At 41.4% G+C, this 17340-nt stretch overlaps 1 protein-coding gene across 1 annotated transcript; it reads right to left on the minus strand.

The window, feature by feature from the left end:
* Positions 1–3256: 3256 nt before the first annotated feature.
* SETD4 (SET domain containing 4) lies at positions 3257–14348 on the minus strand. The gene is made up of 8 exons (XM_075198229.1): positions 14195–14348; positions 13288–13399; positions 11049–11144; positions 9444–9481; positions 8457–8545; positions 6971–7400; positions 5445–5619; positions 3257–3342 (listed from the first exon to the last, which is right to left on the minus strand). The coding sequence occupies exons 2-8, from the start codon at positions 13343–13345 to the stop codon at positions 3257–3259; spliced, it is 972 nt and encodes a 323-aa protein (XP_075054330.1). The 5' UTR covers positions 13346–13399; positions 14195–14348.
* Positions 14349–17340: the final 2992 nt, after the last annotated feature.

A 17340-nucleotide genomic window follows, 5' to 3' on the forward strand; every position in this document is an offset into this window, starting at 1 on the left:
TAGAAAGGTGTACTGGGATGAAGGACTGTGGGAGTGTCTGCAGGATGGGGATATGGATGTGTTGCACCACCCCACCACAATGCAGCACATTTTGGATTATTGGGATGAGGAGTGCCCAAAGATTATTATGTGGGAAGGAGCCAGTCTACAGGAGAAATTGGAGAACCTGTTGGATGTGTTCCTAATGTTGAAAGAGGAGGCAAGTGCCTGTAATTTTCAGGATGAACCAGCATGGGATGATTTTACACATGAAGTTATTTGTACTATGCAGAATCTGGCCAAGGGAGAATCCAGATACAACAATAATCAGCAGTACAAACAAGACGTAAATGGACTATTACAGCACAGGGACATGCCTGATGAATCCCCTGCAAATGTATTAATAGAATCTGTCCCATTAGCAGATTCTACAGATCCACTAGAGACAATGAGTATGGAGGAGCTGATAGTGGAATGCCAGATCCGGGGTGTACCTTACCTGTACAGCACACACATGGATATCCTGAAACGTTTGTTAAAAGATCAGGAGAATCCCGTCAATGCCTTTAGTGTTTATAGAAAATGGATGCTCACTTTAGGTCCCCACATACCTCTCTGGGAACAAATGCAATGTCTGCAACAGAGTTTTGAAGAAGCAGAGGATGAGGTATGGCGGCAAGGATTTACGGACACTGAAATGTGGCAGGATCAGTGTTATCGAGTGAATACTGAAAAATGCCAATTGGAATATCTTTTATCACACTCTAAAAAGATGGCTGCTCAGTCTGTTAATCAGGGGGAGGTCCATCCCAGTGGATTAAATACAGTTGCCCAAGCTACTATCTTGGGGGAGACTGGAGAAGAACTGCTTGGTGAGGATGTTGTACCTCCGACTACTCAGAAAGGATTAGGAGAAATTCTCCCATTTGGTGACTTGGATGGAAAAGAGCTACCAAGTAAGTACCATGTAGTAGCATCTTCTGATAATTTGCCAGTGTTATTGGAACCTGAGACTGTGTCTGAGTTAGAACAGAATTACAGAAAAGACCAGTTATCCATCCCTGTTGTGCCTGAAAAGAATTTGTTTAATGAAGTAACGCAGGATACCGCATGTGTGCTCTCCGGGGCAAGTGATGTACAGCTTTACCCAATTGTGACAGAAGAGAATCATAAACTTGCGCAACATATGATCTCAGCAGAAATCATGTTTACAGACTGTAGGACAGAATTAATGGGAGAGGATAAAGGAATTGTCATGTCAGAGGCCACTACCATGGGGCCCTGGGAAAATTACACTTATGCCTTCCCCTATGCAGAATTGGCAGATGAGGAGATGTTGACTGAGTGGGTGTCTGAGAGGGCACCAGTACAGCAAGATTCACCAGCCCCACCAGCTTTGATGCATCGCACTCCGGCTCCAAATCTGGGAATCCAGGACCCAATACCAGAGGCCTGCACTGGACCATCCACTTTGCTTTGCTGCCAGGAGGACAAGTCTGTGTCCAATGAGGATTCACACTACCCCGATGCGCCAGAGGCGAGGGAAGTAGTGCAACAGTTGGATGTGGTAGCAGGGGAGGGGAGATGCACACAAACATACTTACAGGGGCACCCACATGTGGTTTGGGAGGGGGACAGAGGATTCCCCATAGGCAAAGAATTAATGGAGCCCCCACGCTTGCCTGCCACTGGGCAGTTGTCCCTTGAGTGTTTGGGGGAGGGGGGATTGGATCTTTGCCAGAAACAAACGGACAAGGAGCCAGAAAGTTTGCCTGCCACTTGGCAGTTTTCACTTGAATATGTGGGGGAGGGGAGCATGGTCTCCAGAAACAGAGGACAGGCCAAGGGACTATTTGCAGTTGGGCAATTAAGGGTGGATAAGGCACACAAGGGATGTTGGACTACAACTCTCCTACCATGGATGTGTGCACAGGAGTGGCCCAGTTTTATTGTTGTCTCATCTTATGACACAGGGCAGCATAAACCCCCACTCCAGCTGAGTGGGAAGATATGCCTGCAGCCATGGGACCCTGGTGGGAGATTGAGGAACTGTGTACTGCTGTCTACCTTGCCATCAGACCCAGGAGAAACCACAGCAGGCCAGAAACTTTGGACTTGGAAGAAATGATTACTTGGGGCTAGGGAGCCACTGGGAAACAAGGGCTAAAAAAGTAGGGGAGGAATGTGACAAAACGAGTATGATATGTGAATTATAGCAAATACTTTGTATAGCCCTTCTTTTGTTTCCCCAGCCCATCAGACTACAACTGCATTGTCCAATTACATGTGGTTAAGGGGACATTGTAATTCAATTTAAATATGTATATTTTGTATTATATATTGATGACTTGAAGTAATGTTATTCATTGTCCTTAAACTGAAGCCAGGAGGGTTATGGGTAAAGATCAGGTGGTGTCTAGGATACAGGTGAGAGGGCTTGAGCTGCATTCATTCTCCCCCCTCCTTCCTCTACAGGAAGCATGGAACAGCTGGGGACCCTGTGACATCACAAAGTAGTGTAAGGGGTTAATTTTAGGAGGGGCTCACTGCTACCTTATCCTTGGAAGTAGGGGAAGCCAATTAAGCATCAATTGTTCTCCTTAGGACTAGTCCAGACGTTCTGTCTGCATCCCAGCAGGGGGCTTCTGTGAAAGGACATCTCATCTCCACTGCCCTGTCCAAACCCCCTAGTCCTGCACTGGCCAATGGGGAAGTAGAATAGATGCAGGGGTTTGTCCAGGGAGGGGAAAGACTGTGGAAATTAGACCTGTGATATATAAGGAACAACTCCAGGGGGGAGGGGTGGTCATGCTTGGATTTCATTCAGGAAGGTGCAAGATGGAGTTTTGAATTGTCGTTTTCTAACTCAAGTCTATATATGCAGCTGAGAGGGATCCATGGGTCATGAAGTCTGGACAGCAGGTGACTATATCTCCTTAAGTTATTGGGGTAAGGGACAGATGATGTGGTAAATCTGACTGGCATTTATTTACTGTGTGTATATAATATTCTAGTGTTGTTTGTATAACAATAAATATACTGTTGTATTTTTATAACTGCATTTTGCCTGAGTGACCATACGAATCCTAGAAGGTACTGGGTAGCACTGGGCCAGATAAACCCGGTATCTTCACAATTGGCTACAGGGTGATCTAACCCTTTCAATCATTAATACTGTGACTCCCTACAAGATCGTCTAGCCTCATCAATCTGACAATTACTCAGAAGGTGATGAGAAAATAATAAAATGAATATATATAGCGCTTACTGCTAAAACTTACTCTAAGAACCCATTCTCCTTTAGCAGCGACCATTTCTTCTGTAACTGCTTGTCCGCACTGGACACATTCTGAAGGATGACATCTAGAAAAAATAAAATTATTTTTTATAATGAAAAAAGATTTACTTTAAAAACAATAGACAAGTTGTAAGGGAAATCAAATGTCTAATCAATGCTTTGTTCTACATACGTTCTTATGAAAGAGACACATATCTAATAACCTAATCAGGTAACGTTTTATTTCCGCAGAGAAAAACGTAAGAAATAGATTCACTGGGGCCAATCTGCTTTGGCTGGAGGCGAAGCGCTGGGTCTCTGGAACAGTCATATTGCATCAGTTTTTACTAAAGTCTCCGCTCATTTCCCCCCCCCCCCCACGTCCCAGAGATGTGAGGGAAAAATCAGCTGAGATTTCTGTACCGTATTGGCCGTCAAGGTGCGCGGACAGACATTGAAGCGATGTTTGGTGGAAACTTGCAACTAATTGAATTTGCCCCATTGAATTTAATATTTCAAATATTTAAAAACAACAATACAACCAGCAACTAAAACATAGTATCAGAATATCCCCTGAAGCGCAGCAGTCGCTCCTACCATCTGCCTGTCTTGTATTCAGTGTACTAATAACAGACCATCGTAGTATATGGATTTGTAATTGCGTTTTTTATCATCCGTCTGCAGAGTAACAGAACATTGATTGGTTTCTAGGGCAACCTGACGTCATTAGAAGATGTAACGGTCATTTGCTGTCTTCCCGATACTCTGTAAGAGTGTTTTTGGAATAATAAAACAACATACATATCCTTAAAAAAAAAAAATTATACATATCACTTAAAAGTCACTGTTTGGCCAAAAGGAGAGAACTTAACTTAAGGAGAATTTAAGGAACCGGTAACGAACGGTTCTGAGATGTATTTGCATTTAGGTAAGAAAAGTATTTATATTTTATTTTATGAAAGAAAGTTTTAAGAAAGTGTTGGGGAAGAGCAGACATGTCTGTAAGATGCTACATGTTTTTGAATATCGCAGATTTTTCAGTCAATGTGACCTCTACACATGGGACATAGGGTTCCGGCTTGATTATCGCTAGGGAGGTATTTAAACTCAATTTTACTCATATACCCATCATCCTGAAAAAGACCTATGTTGGGGTGAAACGCGTTGGGAGATTTGAATGCCATCTGAATTACACAGTTACCTCAGCCTTTATGAATGTAAGAATTCAGCCGTGACTGCAGACACCCCTGTACCCCCATCTGTCTGTTATTAGACAGGCAGACAGTGTGATTGACGCACTTCAAGGGGATACTTTAATACAGTGTTTTAATTGCATGTTACCTAAGTGAGTGCAACGTTTGAAGAAGTTTTGTTTAGCTAAATACACTAACAGCGCTCTTGTCCTTTCTTCCTGGTCTCTGAGGTGATTCCAGAGAAATATATCCACTTCCTCACAAGACATATAAGGAAGTTGTCTGTCTTGTAAGGAAGCAGCAGCTGAATCATCCTGAATAGAAGTGACAGTGTCTTACAGTGCTCTCTAATAACGTATCTTCTGTACATAAACCACGTAAGGACGGGAAGAGAAGGAAGAATTCACCTTCTGTACAAGTGGATATCGAATAAACATACAGGACGACCTCTGAGCTGAAGGACTAAAACTGATCACATTTGTGGCTAAAACATGTAATTATGCAATTAACACATCTACAAAACGTAAATGTAAATAACAGTTTTGTGGTGCGTTTTGGGTTGTGAGCGCGACAGTCCCCAGTCTTTTCTGGGTAGTATTGTAGATTATATTATATTGGATCTGGAGTGGTTTTATTTGGCGTCCCAGGAACGGGCAGCACTCACTCTAAAAGGCGCTTTAAATAAGTTGTATATTTTTAAATTTAGAGACTATGTAGCATAAATGTGTACACATTAGGCAGTGTTTAATATAAACTAAAAATGACAGAGTGTTTAGTACAAATTGACACCAATTATGAAGTATTTAGTATAAATGTACACAAATACTATTTTCTTTAAATATACAAAACTTATGGAGTATTTGTAAACTAGTTATAGACTTTATGAGATGCTCTGGAAACATTACATGGTACATGATCAGAAAACGTTTGAGACATGATCTCTATACAGAGCAGGTGGTTTGTATCATTACTATACAGGGCTAGGCTATACCAACCTCTGGTCACATAAACACTCTGATGCGGGTTACCGGCTGCAATAAATCCATACTCCAGCAGGAGGCGCTGGTTATCGTGATGTCCATAACATATAAACACTTGGTCGTATTTCTTGTACTGGACCTTAGTCCTTATCTCATAACACCGCCGCTCCTGGCTGAATGCAGCCTCCACCTTGCACGGAGAGACGAGACAATATATCAGCTATGCACGCCCAGTATAAAGTACATGGCTATATAGTACATTATATGGGTATGCCCGCACACTATACGGTACACTATGTATGTCTACTATTAAGTGCATGGCTATACATCCACTGTACAGTACTCTACAAAAATGCTGACTATATAGTAGATTAAAAGACTATGCACACACACACACTAAAGAGCGGCAGACCTGCACACTACAAGCGCCAGGGGCTGGGGGGTAGGGCAGCATCTTGCCCCCGGGCTAAAATTTGCCAGCCCTCCCCTGACAAGTGGCTTCCAATGACTAATTCTGATCTAGAGTAACACAGATTCCCCTTGGTTACAAACCATTTATGTGGATTTTTTGGTATATTTTTTTGTCTTTTTGGATTACAGTGAACAAAGAACAAGAATAAAGGATTTTTTCATCTAAATGGTGGTCTAGGGTTTAGGGGAGTGTTTCATTCAATTAAACTTTATTTTACACGTTACACTTGAATCATTGGGCTGGAAAATGTACCACTTCATGGGTCCCAATACTCTTAAATATATACATATAGATGATATATAGATCCTTTCTATAGGCACATTGTTGTTGACTATCAGAACCAGGACTAAAACTAGTCTCCCTTGCCTAAAAATATAGCTTAATACATTGCATACGGTGCATTATTCTAAGGTCTCAAAGTTTGTCAACAACAAACCGCATAAAATAATGCAAACTGCAGCTTAGTAAATCCCTGCCACGGACTCTTGAAGGACACACATGACATTGCATGTACAAATGTGTTTCCCAAAGCATATTGACAGTCCCTGCAATACATCTTCCTGCCAGCAGATGGCCTTTTTTTCTTCTCCTGCAAGCGGCTGACAGTTACCTCCACTGGAACCACAAATTCTGCTGACTCATTTATTTAATACGAATTGTTTTCATTGTTTTGGTTAACACCTACATCTGTCAGTTGGTGTAAACTGCAGTTCTCACCCCATATATTTATAGTGATTAAACAGGAAACCATGTGGTTAGCCATAGTATTACAAGTACAACTTATCAACGGTTTGACGTTTAACATAAACGTTACACATGGAGATTTCAACTGCGGAGACTTAGCGATGGCGGCAGAATTGCCTGGCGTTAGAAGATAATCTGACGCTTCCTACATCTGTACCTTACTCACCAGGTTGGTCAACTAATGGCTTAACATGCAGAAATATTCTGCTTTGCATTTGTAAAGAAATAAAACGTTTGCCAATGGCACGTTCTATGTGAGGTACCAGCCGGGAATTTAGGAACCTATTCCCGGAATCTAAGCCATGGAAAGAGAAAATGATATTACCTGTACTCCTGGACTGTGATTCAGCAGATCTAAGTATGGGGCCAGAGCGTACACATCCTGCTCAGCAGAGAAACAGTCCCTCTGTGCATGTTTCATATACACTGTCCTGGTATTCACCGTGCACCAGGCCCAGCGCACGGCATCATAATGCAAAACGTTCTCTGTGCTCTCTGAAAATAGGGACTGTAGTGAACTGAAAAACGGTAAAGCTGAAGAGTAGAGTTCACGCACAGCTCTCTGCTGCTCTTTGGCTCTCTCTTTAATAGGTTCAGGCAGATAGTTCACTAGTTCTGGCTCCCAGTACACAGGACAGTCGTAGGCAGTGGGTAATACATCTAGATACGGCTTCCACGGCGACTGATCTCCAGCGTACCTCTCGGTGATTAGGAAGGTGCACAGCGCCAGCAGAGGGGAGATCGGGGGACGCCACCTAGTTATGGAAGCAAAGGATTCTGTATCATTCATAATTCTGATTAACACACATCACCCAAACTCACATGAAAATAATCATTAACATAATTTGCATTTAATGTTTTCTGTTTAATGTTATCCAAATGTTTACAGCCTGGCCTGCGTCATTGTTGCTATTGCTACCCACGGTTAAGTTCAGTTTACAACTAAAAGCTCTTCACAGATAAACTAAACAATAAACAGTATTCCTTTTTTATTTCTTTAAAGAAATAATCGTCAATCTATTTTTTAACCTAATTTTATACAACACCTAAGGCTGGATCACTTATAAATAACTTATTGCAATAATATATTTAAATTATTAGCACAGTGTGCCAATTTATATCATTGCAAATCTACTGATTCTTGATACTGTGTATAAGAAATGTACTTATTTTATTATATTGTGTTATATTTCTGTACAGGAAATGCATTCATTTCTGAGGTATTGATTTGTAACTGCTGAAATAGGATGTCATGATTGGATTTGTATAACTTTTCTAAAGCAAGTCCCTCATGTTAATTAGACCTTTTCATCTCAGTGGCCAACACGTCTGTTTAGCCTGTATACACAGCGGGGTGGGGCTGCCTCTCTGTCTGTGCAGCTTTTCATTGTGCAGCGCAGATCCCGTCTGAATAATGCAACTGGCAAGTTTTAGGATATAACAGATTAGTGTAAATTGTGTTAGCACAGTGGCTGAGCGGTTAGCACTTCTGCCTTACAGCACTGGGGTCATGAGTTAAATTCCCGACCATGGCCTTATCTGTGAAGAGTTTGTATGTTCTCCCCGTGTTTGCGTGGGTTTCCTCCCACACTCCAAAAACATACTGGTAGGTTAATTGGCTGCTATCAAATTGACCCTAGTCTGTGTGTGTGTGTGTGTATTAGGGAATTTAGACTGTAAGCTCCAATGGGGCAGGGACTGATGTGAGTTCTCTGTATAGTGCTGCGTAATTAGTGGCGCTATATAAATAGCTGATGATGATGATGATGCGATATCTGGAAGAACCAGGAATTAAGTAAGACAATACTCACCCTTTAATATATTTACCAAGATAACTTAAGAGAACAATGCCGGTGGTGAGCAGACAAGATTCCGGTAAGGAGATGATCAGCTCTCCAGGCTAGAAAGAGAAATAGATTTAGGGTAAGATTACTTAGGCCTCATGCACGGGCTGCTTTCCCCTGAGACTAAGCTCTGTTCCTGAATATTGACCCGAGAGGAAAACGTGTCAGATAGAGCTTGCAAAAATAATCATTGATCTCTAAGCAAACTGCAAGGGCAATAATTGGCTACATTCAGGGCAACACAGGGTGAACGTAGGACAATGCATAGAATTCAAGAAATAATGTAATTCGTGTTTGCATTATATGTATTACAAAACATCATTACATAAACTTTAATGAGTCAGTAACAGAATAAATCAGGCGATTGTTTACTTATTAGTTATGTATGAACGAAGCAGTTACAAAACACCTATGAATCGAAGTTAATATGAACAAGATAAGATGGTTCCTTTGGTCAATATCACCCTGTGTATTGGCCCAAATTGATTATTCTCTGTACAATCAAATTTTGGGCTTATAATTTCGGGAAGGGGTGATAATATAGTTGGGAGATGATCGCAAAAGCAATAGACAATGGTCATCTGCTAACGAGGGTCCACCGAATATCACGATCATGGCGCTCAGCCTGACATCCAAGATTTTGGCCACACCTTTCCTGTGTGTGATCATACTGATCCCCTGGGGCCAGTAACACTGGATATCAAAGACTCTTCCAATCACCCCCTTGTGATTGCAGCATGCAGTACTGAAAGGACGCTGGTGTGCCCCCGCTGCAACCAATCGCAGAGGAAACCGGTATTCGGTATTGAGTCATCGAAACCAATGACTGCTTTTTTTAGCGTTTAACTGTCCCTAAATAGAGGAAGGGGACAATATTCTATGCAGATGTTTAACTTATGTCAAATAGAAATCTACATTACGCTGCTTAGTACCATAAATATACCAGCTACAAACCTGCAACAGTCGTGTGGTCATCAGTCCCCTTCCCGTATCTAAAAGACAATCAAGATTAAAGTGTGCAGAGAGGATGGGACAACTAAAACACATGCAACAGGAGTAATACGCTGCAAAGTAATATATTCAATGTAAAGTCAGTGCTAAAGAAGGACCCCCCCATCTAGCAGAACCGCATAGTAGGAGCCCCCTTTATTTGTAAGCCACCCACCCCCTGCTCAACGCTTAATTCTGCTGCCGGAGGAGAAGTTTGAAATTCACTGTAGAACTATCTTGTTTTAAGAATGCCGATTGGCTGCTGCAACTGTCAAATCAGAGCTCTGAAGACAAGAGGTGTCGGAGAACTTGAATTTCAAACTTGTCCTGATTCCTCTGACCAGAGAGCTGACCATTAAGTAAATGCCAAAAAAGGGAAGTATCTCAGAAATGGCCGGGGGTCTGGACTTCGGACGCCTGCGGATCTACTATTAAGGTTCTAAGCTGAGGAGAAGGACGTATGCTTCAATCCACATTTGACCTTACCCAAAACAATTTAGGACGACACATGATCTGGTCACAAAATGCCCATGAACTAAAAATTATCACTAGGCTAAAAACATCTAGTGGACGTCTGATGGACAGATGGAATATATACAACCAGCTCTTTCCCTCTTTCTTCATTAAAAATTATCTGCTTATCCACCTTAATGTAACCACACGAGGGGAGGAAAAGGGACATTTGCACATCTAGGAAGGTGAAAGACAATTCTTTTCAACTATTAAAGACTGGAGTTTGCAGGATATCACATTCTGAGCAGAAACTCAATTATTTCCAGCTATGGAAAATGTTCCATGAGTCCATTTCTATCATCGTTCTCGCTACCTTCCACTGAAGTGGAATCAACTCATAATGATCATAATCTACACTCCCAATTTCCAAATCACTTGCTCTAGATTTAAAATTACCCCTAAATCCCAAATTTTAAATATTGTTTATTGTTAACCTGGCATTCCACTGCAGCTCTGGTAAAAAGTAAAATATTATCCTCTCTGTTCCATTACAGACAGTTAAAGCTACACCTCAATGTTAAGGACAGTGTTCTGGGATCTGATCCAGGTCAAAAAGTTGAGACTTCAGCCTTTGGAGCTACTGTGACATCACTGCCCATGTGTATGAATCAACCAATCCACACAGAGCATTTCTGCAGAGCAAGTTTACAAAGCTGTCACTCACTCTTTGCTGGCTCAGTTAGAGAAATACCTCTCTTTTAACGTGACAACTGCTGCAGAGATAGGCAAGGAACAAGGTAGACATATTTACTTAATTGTACATACTTTAGGTATATTAGTGACTTCAGTCATAAAGAACCTTTCATATACATTATCGAGCAGTTGTTTTACTTGCTCTTTAAAAATGAGTCTTAAGGGTATATTTATCAAACCTTACATAAAAGAACAGTGGAGGTGTTGCCCATAGCAACCAGATTCTATCATTTATCTAGTACTTTCAAGAAAATGATAGCTAGAATATGATTGGTTGCTATGGGCAACACCTTCACTTTTCATTTTTTGAAGGTTTGATAATTCTACCCCTTTTATAGATTTATAAACAAGTGAAAACTTTACCTGAAAAATGTGCTGGTCTCAGCTGGTTGTCCTGGAAGCCTCTCTCCTTCAGCCATTTCCTCAACTGAATATACTGCCCTTCAAGACTCTTATTCACTAGAGACAACAAGAGAGAATGAGATTCCAACAGCAGTAACCCTCAGATACCTGCACATTCTAACAGATTCTAACAGATTCATACATTGGTGATACAGATGAAGCAGAATTTATTGCAGTGATGGGTGCATCATGGTCAGGGACTAAGTGAAGAATCCATACTACATTGTAACCAGATCTCTCATTAGTTTAGATGAGAACAGATCGGGAAATCTGAATTGCTAACAACATTGATCAGCCAATCACTGCAATCAATTCTGCTTCATCTGTAAATAAAGCACCTAGAAATATGTGGTCTTTAGTCAGGAGACGAACCTGTGCCCAACAGCGGAGGCCATGTTATCACCAACTGCTAACAACCCTTTATCAGCACAGTGAAAAGAAAGCCTCGGGCCCGAATTATATACCTGCAAGACTGGTAACAATATTGGGCAATCCTCCTCATATTGCCCTGTATGGAGCAAACACCCATGTTTTGTCACCCATTGAAACAAGACTAAAGCTGGCCACACACACTGCGGTATCGCAGCGTGTGTAGCCCAAAACGACCCAAATGCAATATAATGATCCTATCGAAAGCGACTGGATCAATATGGTGGAAGATGACCGATATTAGCCTGTATGCTGTCATCTGCCAACCCCACTAACAAGTCACAATGGAAATGGAAATAATCCAACAGCTTGGCTTAAGTGCCGAATAGCCGGATGTTGTTCCCTAAGGCCACCTATGTGTGTGTCCAGACTGAATGATGATGCAGCCACCAGAGGTTCTGATACAGCAGCAGGATGGGGCTATGTGTGGCCCCTTGAGAGGACTTTTCTACCAAAGTGGAGGAATCTGGAAATATTGTTATAATGTTGTTGAAAAGGTCTTTGATAGAACAACTACACATTTGTACACCCCATCCTATTAAAAAGTCTTTACTCCGTTACACTGTTTTGTTCAGCCGGAATAATGTCCTACTTTTGTGATGTTGCAAAAAAATACATTACAAAAAAACAAAACAAAATGACTACATTATGTGTATTCTATAACAGTTACGTTTTACTGCGGTGTTCATAAAACCACGCCCACATTTTCACTGCAAGCAGAAGGGACAGAAGTGGTGGGAATAATGGCGATATAACATTATACAACACGGTGTAGAAAGGTGGAAAATCCTACATATAAGTTAAGGCAACATTTCCATTCCTTATCTTTTACAAAATATCCCTCTACAAGAGCAGAGGTTTGTTACTAACCGGATCATTATAACACAAATGAAGCTATTGGACCATAAATGTGTTAGTGCAAATGTTTTACGCGAGCATTTTTTGGGATTCCAGATGGGACCAATAAGTGGTGGAAACAGTAAAAATTTAATTTTAAAGTCCTGTCTACTACTACCACTGTAGGACCACCAAACATCTAATTACTTTTCTGTTTTTCTGCTAAATAACTGTTCATTCATTCTTATTTATGTCTTAAATAAATCATAAGGAGAAGGGACATCACTGCTGCTTTATTCCATGCGCAGCACTCGTAGTTTTTAAGTACAGTTCGACGTCCGATTACCGGCATCTTCAGGAACATGTAATGGTCAGATCGCTCTGTGGGCGCAAGATGTTCTGCAGACACCGGGCTAAATAGGGAATATCATCAACATGCAAAATCTTCACCCCACGGAACTCATTTAAATACCTGCACGCAGGCTTATAGCATACCTTCAAACATGTCTGCCCCCAGCAGTGGGACAGGGGGCGTGGTCATGTGATTACAGGGACGTGGCTGGCTAGTGCACTGCCCATTAGATACTTCCCTTCCCCCAACATTCCCACCCGCGGTACAAACATGTCCCCAGGCGGGACAGAGCCCTAAAATCAGGACAGTTGGGAAATATGTTAAAGACACCTGCTTTAACTAAAAAATAAAAATAAAAAAAATAAAAAATGCAAAACTGTGCACAGAACATTTCTGAGTTTTATGTGAATATATTGGATTGTTGCATCGCATTATTCAGCATTGTCTTTTTGTTTCTTTGGTTATTTTACAAATGACAGAGAACTATAAAACTACCCATTACAAACCAGAGATCCTGAACCATGAGTGTAAAAAGGGAATCTGCAGATTAAATAAAAAAAAAACACTGCAAACACGCAGTACCTGCAGATATTTCTTTCTTCTTTCTCCGTCGCCCTGTCCGGCCCCGATTAGGTTTCATAATCCCTCTTCAATTTAGACATAGATGGTATTTATTTTTGCACCTCTGATGAGCCTTAAATAAAATGCAGAACAGAGTAACCAGTGGGAAAAGTGTATTACTGCCACAGAACCATTAACGTTCTTTACACAGAACTATTACATTTATTTCCTAGCATATTTTTCTAAGCAGTGGGGTAGCCAAAGTATGCAAAATAATAGATACCTGAAACTTTCTACCCTTGTGAAAGTGAGGTCATCACACAGCTCCAGATTTAGAAAGCCCCCTAATAACTATTACACTGTCCATGCTGGGTCTTCCACAATAACATTAAATGTAAATGAAAATCCTTTAAGAACTATGGTAGATGTTTGAAATGACAGAAGGGGCAGCTTTTTCTTCCTATGCATACCTGCCTTCCTGTCAATAAGAGTCTTGTTGCATAATTCAAATAGCTTATTTTTTCAATACATGGGAAATATTATTAAATACAGAATGAGACAAATATATGTTCCATATAACTTTATTTTAGTAAATATAAATGATGAACATAAGATACTGAAAGATTGCAGCATTTATGTACATATATACTGAATATACTAGCGCTTTATAGATTTTAGACTTTAAAAATAAATGCCAAATGCTGCCCATTCCTGTATATATCTTGGTGATTTAAGATAATTGCACATTTAACCCAAATGTCTCACATTTGCAAGTCACCACAGGAAAGTAAATCAGGAACAAATAAATCTATATTTGTAGCAGATACCTTCTATTTAAGAATTTGCAGTTAACAGCATGCCCATATACATGACTATCACATGCAATAATAACAGCTGAAAATGAACTCAATAAGAGCACATACACTACCTTATGGTATCGCACAGCTCAAGCAACAAACAGTAAATCATAATGCAATGCAGACATTTAGTTTATATAACTGGAATATCCTGATAAGGTACAGATTAAAGGATCTGTCTGGAGTCTTTAATGTACACATGTGGGAGACACATTTTCACTTCCGGGTTCCGGCTCCTGCTTAGCTACATAATTGGTTAGTCTCCAGTGACGTCACTGACCTGCGTGCGCCGTGCTCTACGCCCCTTAATGCAGTTCAGAATGTCTCCAATGCTGCAGGCCGCCATTATCCTGGCGGTTATCTCTTATAGAGTTGCAATTACAATAAAAAAAAAATGACTGCACTGAAATTAAAAGTGTGTTTAGTTTTCTAGATCTGTGTTCAGATATTTCTGGTTTATATTTTTGGTACAGCAGGTAGGCATATATTGTTTTATGGTAGAAAATAACATATTTATTTGCAGGGTTTTAGGTTATTTTTTTTTTTTTCTGTAACATTATGGGCCATACGTTTTTTCTTCAATTAAAACTATATCTGTATCTTTGTGTTTTATAGTGTGGGTGCAGTGCTGCCCGGCTGGGAATTTGGCCAAGAGAAAGAGGGAAAGTGCCAAGGCAAAGGGTCTATTCCTTCTGATTATTATCCCTACCTACTGTAGATTGGTTGCATAGCCAGTGTAGCTAGGATCTGCAGAGCTAATTCAGCCAGTCAACAATGTGAATTCTGGATGTAATTATCAATACATGCTGTTATTCAGTATGTATAGCCAGCTGCACAGTATCTGGGTATGCCGCTTTCAGGATCCGCTCTTAGTTTGTATATCTGAACAAATGTAAAGTAAAGATTTTCTTGTTCATTATTTTGACTGTTGTATTTTTAAGTACAGTTGAGAAGCTATCCTGGATCTCTGCCCTGTGCATACCTGCAATTCCTGGGTCTGAAATAGGAGGGATTTACATATTTATAGGCATGGCCTCCCAAATATGGGACTGGTTTGGGTGAATTGAGGCATACCGCCCCGTAATTCTGTGGAAATTTCGGTAAGTACCCATTGATGTCCAGCCAGATGGAGCCTGGTCTGTGAAAGGAAGGTCAAATCCAGCTCCTCGTCTGGAACTCAGCAGCAATAGATAACTTCTAAGTGCAGTTGCTCACTGGCATTTAAAAGCTATTTTACGTGTCCATTCCATCACAGTCCCTCTATTCTACGTGTCCATTCCATCACAGTCCCTCTATTCCACGTGTCCATTCCATCACAGTCCCTCTATTCCACGTGTTCATTCCACCACAGTCCCTCTATTCCATGTGTCCATTCCATCACAGGCCCTCTATTCCACGTGTCCATTCCATCACAGTCCCTCTATTCCACGTGTTCATTCCACCACAGTCCCTCTATTCCATGTGTCCATTCCATCACAGTCCCTCTATTCTACGTGTCCATTCCATCACAGTCCCTCTATTCTACGTGTCCATTCCATCACAGTCCCTCTATTCCACGTGTCCATTCCATCACAGTCCCTCTATTCCACGTGTTCATTCCACCACAGTCCCTCTATTCCATGTGTCCATTCCATCACAGTCCCTCTATTCTACGTGTCCATTCCATCACAGTCCCTCTATTCTACATGTCCATTCCATCACAGTCCCTCTATTCTACGTGTCCATTCCATCACAGTCCCTCTATTCCACGTGTCCATTCCATCACAGTCCCTCTATTCCACGTGTTCATTCCACCACAGTCCCTCTATTCCATGTGTCCATTCCATCACAGTCCCTCTATTCCATGTGTCCATTCCATCACAGTCCCTCTATTCTACGTGTCCATTCCATCACAGTCCCTCTATTCTACGTGTCCATTCCATCACAGTCCCTCTATTCTACGTGTCCATTCCATCACAGTCCCTCTATTCCACGTGTCCATTCCATCACAGTCCCTCTATTCCACGTGTTCATTCCACCACAGTCCCTCTATTCCATGTGTCCATTCCATCACAGTCCCTCTATTCTACGTGTCCATTCCATCACAGTCCCTCTATTCTACATGTCCATTCCATCACAGTCCCTCTATTCTACATGTCCATTCCATCACAGTCCCTCTATTCTACATGTCCATTCCATCACAGTCCCTCTATTCTACATGTCCACTCCATCACAGTCACTCTATTCCACGTGTCTATTGCATCCCAGTCACTCTATTCTACGTGTCCATTCCATCACAGTCCCTTTATTCCACGTGTCCATTCCATCACAGTCACTCTATTCCACGTGTCCATTCCATCATAGTCCCTCTATTTTACGTGTCCATTCCATCAAGTCACTCTATTCCACGTGTCCATTCGTAATAATGCTGGCACAGTCCCTCTATTCTACGTGTCCACTCCATCACAGTCACTCTATTCCACGTGTCCATTCAATCACAGTCCCTCTATTCTACATGTCCATTCCACCACAGTCACTCTATTCTACATGTCCATTCCATCACAGTCCCTCTATTCTACATGTCCACTCCATCACAGTCACTCTATTCCACGTGTCTATTGCATCCCAGTCACTCTATTCTACGTGTCCATTCCATCACAGTCCCTTTATTCTACATGTCCACTCTATCACAGTCACTCTATTCCACGTGTCCACTCGATCACAGTCACTCTATTCTACATGTCCATTCCACCACAGTCACTCTATTCTACATGTCCATTCCATCACAGTCCCTCTATTCTACATGTCCACTCCATCACAGTCACTCTATTCCACGTGTCTATTGCATCCCAGTCACTCTATTCTACGTGTCCATTCCATCACAGTCCCTTTATTCTACATGTCCACTCCATCACAGTCACTCTGTTCCACGTGTCTATTGCATCCCAGTCACTCTATTCTACGTGTCCATTCCATCACAGTCCCCTTATTCCACGTGTCCATTCCATCACAGTCACTCTATTCCATGTGTCCATTCCATCACAGTCCCTCTATTCTACGTGTCCACTCCATCACAGTCACTCTATTCCACGTATCCATTCAATCACAGTCCCTCTATTCTACAGGTCCACTCCATCACAGTCACTCTATTCCACGTGTCTATTGCATCCCAGTCACTATTCTACATGTCCATTCCATCACAGTCACTCTATTCTACGTGTCCATCACATCACAGTCC

Source organism: Mixophyes fleayi, chromosome 2 (assembly GCF_038048845.1).
Source record: "Mixophyes fleayi isolate aMixFle1 chromosome 2, aMixFle1.hap1, whole genome shotgun sequence".
NCBI classification, from domain to species: Eukaryota; Metazoa; Chordata; class Amphibia; order Anura; family Limnodynastidae; genus Mixophyes; species Mixophyes fleayi.

Coding starts and splice junctions, on each gene's coding strand:
- SETD4 (XM_075198229.1), bottom strand. CDS start 13,345: ATGAAACCTAATCGGGGCCGGACAGGGCGACGGAGAAAGAAGAAAGAA. Junction 11,145..13,287: donor GAAGAAAGAAATATCTGCAG/GTACTGCGTGTT, acceptor TGTTGTCTCTAG/TGAATAAGAGTCTTGAAGGG. Junction 3,343..5,444: donor GAGTGTTTATGTGACCAGAG/GTTGGTATAGCC, acceptor TATTTTTTCTAG/ATGTCATCCTTCAGAATGTG.